This window comes from Porites lutea, chromosome 1, assembly GCF_958299795.1.
Source record: "Porites lutea chromosome 1, jaPorLute2.1, whole genome shotgun sequence".
Classification (NCBI taxonomy): domain Eukaryota; kingdom Metazoa; phylum Cnidaria; class Anthozoa; order Scleractinia; family Poritidae; genus Porites; species Porites lutea.
In genome coordinates, this window is record NC_133201.1 from 37,703,365 (window position 1) to 37,709,275 (window position 5,911).

Genomic DNA, 5,911 nt, shown 5'->3' on the forward strand with positions numbered 1-5,911 from the left:
GGCTCAAGATTGTGTTTTGTAAAGTAGTGAATAGTTTTGGAGACTAACAGAGTTAATGTTTTCTCCACGTGTGATGGAAGGCAAACAGGCTGCCGAAATGACAGTCAATTCGTGGCAGAGGAAATGCAATTCGAACAGATGCGCAAATTAGTGAGTCGAAACTTAATGCATTATAACGTAACAGATTTGACACAACGTTACTAAAGTTGATCAATCCGTGTGCATTGCTGTTGAAATCTTCCGGCACCGCTCTTTTGTCTAGGAAGAAAACCGAATTGGTTTCATCCATGATAGCATTCAAGCATAGCGACGGACAGCTGGTGTTTAGCAGTATGTAAAATTCCTTGCAGTTTTTTGTTTTACTGTGTTTACCATAGCATTCATTCAGTTTGCAGTCTTATATTGCTCACGATTTTTTAATTTACAAGTATTTATAAACCCTGTTATCGAAGGGTCTCCCTGTACCTATCTAAAAGGCCCCAATGGAGAAGATTGGGGTAGAAGCATAGAGATCCTCCCTACTAAAACCATGTAACGTTATTTTTGAAAACACGTGCAACTCTCAGAGAATTTTTGAATGGCCTCAAAGAAAGTTTTTTTTCTTGACAGTGGTCCGCTTGTCGTCAGGTGTAGCTGATTGCAGATTTCTTTCAGAGCTGTCAGTTTGAGTGAGTCAAGCTTCTTGTTTTTTACAAGTTCTCAGATATTGCTAATGCCCACGATGATTGGATGGCTTGGTTTGCCCATATCATCCATCACCAAACTTCTAAGGGTGTCAAACGCTATCTCCGACTCGGCAGCCTCGATGTCTTCCTCCGAGATTTCCTCCGCATCAATACCCCTATGACGCAGCGCCGCTGTCTGACGTGAAAACAGGCTACTGATCCGCTGCGCAGTCCTCCACTCTTCAGGCTTAAACGTGGGCTCTCCGTCCTCATTTCTGAGGGTCTTCATCTCCCTCGCTACCCGTACAGGATCGGCCTTGTTTCCAGTTCTTGTACCCTCTTCGAATTTCTTCATCAAGAAGGTCTTGACGTTATCAGTCATTCTAGTGGGTCGTTTTGTTACCTTCAGAGCCCACCCCAATTGTCTAGGGTCATGTTCTCTGAAAGCGCTGCCACTATTCTCACCTTGCGATGAGGTTGTTGGCACATCCGGAGCGAACGTCACCCCTGTCACAATTCCCGCCCATTTCCTCCTAACGCGGTCATACATGGACTCACAGTCCACCTCAAGACGGTGCTTGCCCGTGTCCATATGGTTGTCTGCCTCTGCTTGGGTCTTCAACGTGAGGACGCATCCAGTCTCTTGGCAAGAGTAGATCTCGGACTGGTGCCTGACGCTCTCACCCACGCTTCCCCTGTGTGTAGCTTGACCAAATGGCCTTACCACCCTTACTCCAGTATCTCCTTGTGGTGTAACTCCAAGACCGCTATAAGGGATGAGGCGTCCAGGGCCGATGTTGTACGCTTTCCACACACGGATGCCACACTCCTCAAACTGGAAATTGTTCAACACACTAATGCCTGGTATCTTGCTATCTTTGTTTCTTTCCCTGGTCGTGTCCACCTCAACGACCGCTGCTCTGCACCCTTTGATACCTCCATGGGATTCTAGTGCTGCTTTCATATCTTCAGCAGTGACGACGTCGTGCTTTTCGTTGACCCAGCGCTTTATGTGTGCCTTCATAGCAGCAGTCTTCCTATCACAAATGTCCTTGCCAGCCTGTGGTTCTGAGAAATCATATCGCACTGGCCTGACACCGGTTCTCACCCCTACTTCTCTAAGACTTAACAACAGAGGCCCATTGTGGTAACATCCAGCGTTATCCGATCGGAGGTAGGCTGTTGTCACCCCTGGATACTCCAGTTTGACTTTTTGCAGCAAGTCCTCTATTATTGAAAGAACTGCAAAGCTATTTTGGGTGCAGTTGTTGAAAATGTGTACAAAACACTCGACTTCATGCTTGCTCTCCACTGTTGCTCTAGTGATTACTGCACTGATATGCCAGCTTCTTCCTCTCTTGCCAAAAAAATCACTCATGTGTTCTCTGTATTGCACAGGCAGAAACTTCATTGCCCAGTCCATTACGACAAGACACGAGTTGTCGTCTAGCTTCTCGAGAATATCCTGCTTGGCTTCGTCCTGGTTACTTGACCGTAGCAAGTGAGCCTTCCACGCTTGTATGTTGCGCACACTCTCAGTGTACTCAAACCTCCACCTAACCCTCTCCTCTTCCGTCATGTCCGCTTTGTCTTGCATCCCTGCCACCTGTTTCAGTACTCCTTCTAGACTCTCATAGCGCTCACATTCGTAGCAATGTTCATGATCACATTCGCCCCTGAACTCCCATGCACTACTGTCACTTAGTGCGTGGACCGTGAAGTGATCACTGCAATGTTCTCCTCGTCCGATGTGTCTTGAAATCATTCTTTAAGTACCTTTTTGCATCCTTTAGAAATTTCTGAGTGGCAGTAACGTTGATGCCCTGATCTGCTAAGGCCTCCAACATAGAAAAGAGTTGATCAAAAGCCTCTGTACCCTCCGCAGTGGTGTTGTCAAGTCCCTGAAGGGATTTCTGCATAGAGGCCGAACACACTTCAATCATTCGGTAGAGAGAACGCTGGCTCGCCGGCTCGAACTCTTGTTCTTTACAATAGTCTAAATATTGTCTGATGATGCGTGAAGGAATGACGGTCCTAATGACTGCTGGTATGACAATTTTCTCCCCCGAGTCAAGCTTGAGAGTCTTTGTCCCGAACGCCACGTCTTGGACAAATTCTGGTCTGGAGATATATTCAATGAAATGATCCACCTTTTCATGCTCAATTCTTGTACGGAAATTAGGAATTTCAGGGAGAGGCTGGCCTTTCCCTGCTTCTGTTGCATGTTGGCGAGCTTGGTCGATGCGCCATTTGGAAAGCCCAGGGATCATCTCTTGAAGCTCAGCTCTTGAAAAGTCGTCTGCAAAGAGGGAAAGGATCTGTCGCTTTGTTTGCCAATGACCTGCTTGCTCATAGGCCTTGACTAAAATGTCGACAAGACCAGAGTTGGGATCAAAACGCTTGCGCTTTCCTTGGTTGTCTCTGTTTGGATCCAAAAGTACCTCCGTTTGTAACGCCTTCCAAACCAGTTCCTCTTGACCGGGAGTGATGCCCGACAATGAAGTCACTATAGTCTCCTTAGCTTTGCGGATGTAATATCGCTGCTGGGTGTCGGAGACGTCGTCCCAGGTCGTGTTCAGGCTGGACATTACGGGGCTGTAGCGGCCACCTGAGATGCTGTGGACAGCTTCGTTTAATTTCTGCCGTTTGCTGTTTTGTTCCTCCATCTCGTCAACCCATAAACTAATCTCTTCGTCTGGTATCGAGGCTTGGGACGAATGTGACTGCAAAGAGACTGTTCCTGACCCCTCACCAGTGCTTGAGACCGCTGCACACACCGTGGCTGGCAATGTGCTCTCCTTACAAACAGTAATGACAGAGACAGTGGCAGAATCAGACTCCTCGATCTCGTCTCCAATCACCAAGGTGTCTGAGTAAGGATCCTGAAGCGTAATAAAATAGATTAGCAAATTATGGACAAGATCGTCAACAATTCCACAAAGATCTCCAATACATGTAACTGTGGAAACTCTATATGTGTTTCCTAGCCGCTGCCAAAGGGTGCCCTCGCATCTTTGTTGTTGCTGGTCTCTTCAAGCACTGGTCAAGACCAATTTGTCATTCAGAAAACATTCAGATGGAGTCGAGTAATTGTTCTCGACGCGCGATCTGAAAACTCTAGACATGGCTATCATTATAACTAGGTCCCAAGCCTCTTGGAAATCGACCACACCTTAACGATTCCAAATGGCTACCCATTGAAGAAAAAACAGGAAAACCAACAAAGGTACGTGTTATTCATGTTGTCAGTTGTTATAGATATCAGTGCACCTGTTGGCGGTATCAAAACATCCTCTGATTATATGGTCAGTTACACTATGCTTAGTTACACTAAGCTGTGAATGGCCAATGTGTACTAGCTTACCTGCTCTCCAGACATGAAACCGTGAGCCTTACGGGATTTGTGGTGTGCTCCACGGCAGCTGGAACACACAGCTGTCATAAAAAAATGATAATGATAAATAGATTAACAATACTGACAACAATAACCAACACGATCACCATCAACGTGATTGACCCTTTATACCGTCACCATCGTCTTTATGGTTATCGTTATCATACCCATCATCAATATACAGTCAAGGGACATATATATTCGTCACTTTCAATATGGCGGCGTTTACGCGCGCTGTTTTAACTTCGTTTACGGTAAATTTAAGTTTAAAATCACCTTAGTATTTGGTAAGATGACCCGTCATTTTGATAACATTGTCTAGGCGATCAGGAATGGGCTGGTAACGCTTTCTTATTCAATCTAATTCGATCTTCCGCTACACACTCTTGGTTTCACGAAGAAGGTCATTCTTGGTAGCGATATTTTCAGTGGACTTTTGTAACTCTCTCTTGATGTAAAGCCAAATATTTTCTATTATATTTAAATCTGGAGACTGTGCAGGCCATTCCATTAAGGGTACTTTGCTTTATCTTTATAATTATTTACATTGTGTGCTCCGCTGTGAACTGGCGTATTGCGATCCATCAACATGTAGTCTTTGTCTTCTAAGTACTAAACAACTACTGGCCATACATTATTTTCTAGGATGTCAATGTACTTGGCAGAGTTGCTGTTGCCTTCAACTGAAGTCACACTTCCAACACCATCATATCAAAAACATCCCCAGATCATCAAATTTATCTTTTGTTCCACCTGTGATAGTCGTTCTTAGAATGTTCAACAGTCTTGACAGTTCAGCTTCGTTTTTCACGGATTCTGACAAAGTAACAATTAATTCTTTTGTCTCTGCAGACAGTTAAGCACTTTGTCGACTCACGAGTGCTGAATATTGTTTATCAGAAGCAAAACAAAATAACTGTGATCTTTTTTTGCGACCACCCGTTGCAGTTACTGTTGAATAAATGACTGAACGATGTGTCAAAACACAAACAGCTTTTGTTCGTTTCCTTTTGGGAAGTTTGAAATTTTTTTCTTGCTCTTAGTCGGATGTTTGTTTGTATTTATTTTTACATAATTTTCCCGCCTTTATTGACCGATGTCGCGCTCCGCATCTAGTTTTCCCCCGCGTAGTGTGCACAACGCGGGTAAGAATTTCGCGCATTATTTTTGAAAGTGACGAATACTTATGTCCATTGACTGTAGTTTGTGTCACTCACGTAAGACCAAATTAAAGTGCGGTAATTTGCTTTCTTAACAGCTAAAGAAAGGAAGGTGAGTGAAATAAGGAGTGTTTGGGCGTCCCTTGCAGCCCCACCCAACTTCCCATTCCCTCTACTCCCCCTCCTAGTTCTCCTCTTCCCCCGTCCTCTCCCATTTGGCGTCATCTTGCAGGCGGGGTGCTTGATTAGCAAATTACCACTTCAATCCACCTCGAAACACTACCCCAACGTCCCCTCTCCCTCCCCTTTTCCGAAAAAGTCAGAAGGATATCAGGCAATGCAACAGAATTAGGCAACGCCTTTGTATATTTAAACGAGTCGACTAAAAGAGAAAAGCTCATTCAAATACAAAAAGCAATGGCATCGGATTACGTTTTGCTTCATTCCCTTAGCATATTCCGATAAAGAAATAAAATTTATATACAAACCATATCCATAAGCACAAAGCAAATTGAGTACCTTCGAAATAAAGGTTTCGTTTGTATTTACCAGTGAAGTCCATACTACAACTCTAAGTATTAAGGCTGCGGTCTGGCTGCACCCGATTTGTACTTACCCGAGCGAATGGGAACTGTGGCTTGGTGAAATTGATAAATTTCTTCCGACAAGGTGGCGTTTACGCGGCGCGGTTT

The 5,911-nt window shown here is 44.6% G+C and overlaps 1 protein-coding gene across 1 annotated transcript; it reads right to left on the reverse strand.

Moving 5' to 3' along the window:
- Positions 1-699: 699 nt before the first annotated feature.
- Positions 700-1,257, reverse strand: LOC140938187 (uncharacterized). Its single transcript, XM_073387710.1, has one exon. The coding sequence runs from the start codon at positions 1,255-1,257 to the stop codon at positions 700-702; it is 558 nt and encodes a 185-aa protein (XP_073243811.1).
- Positions 1,258-5,911: the final 4,654 nt, after the last annotated feature.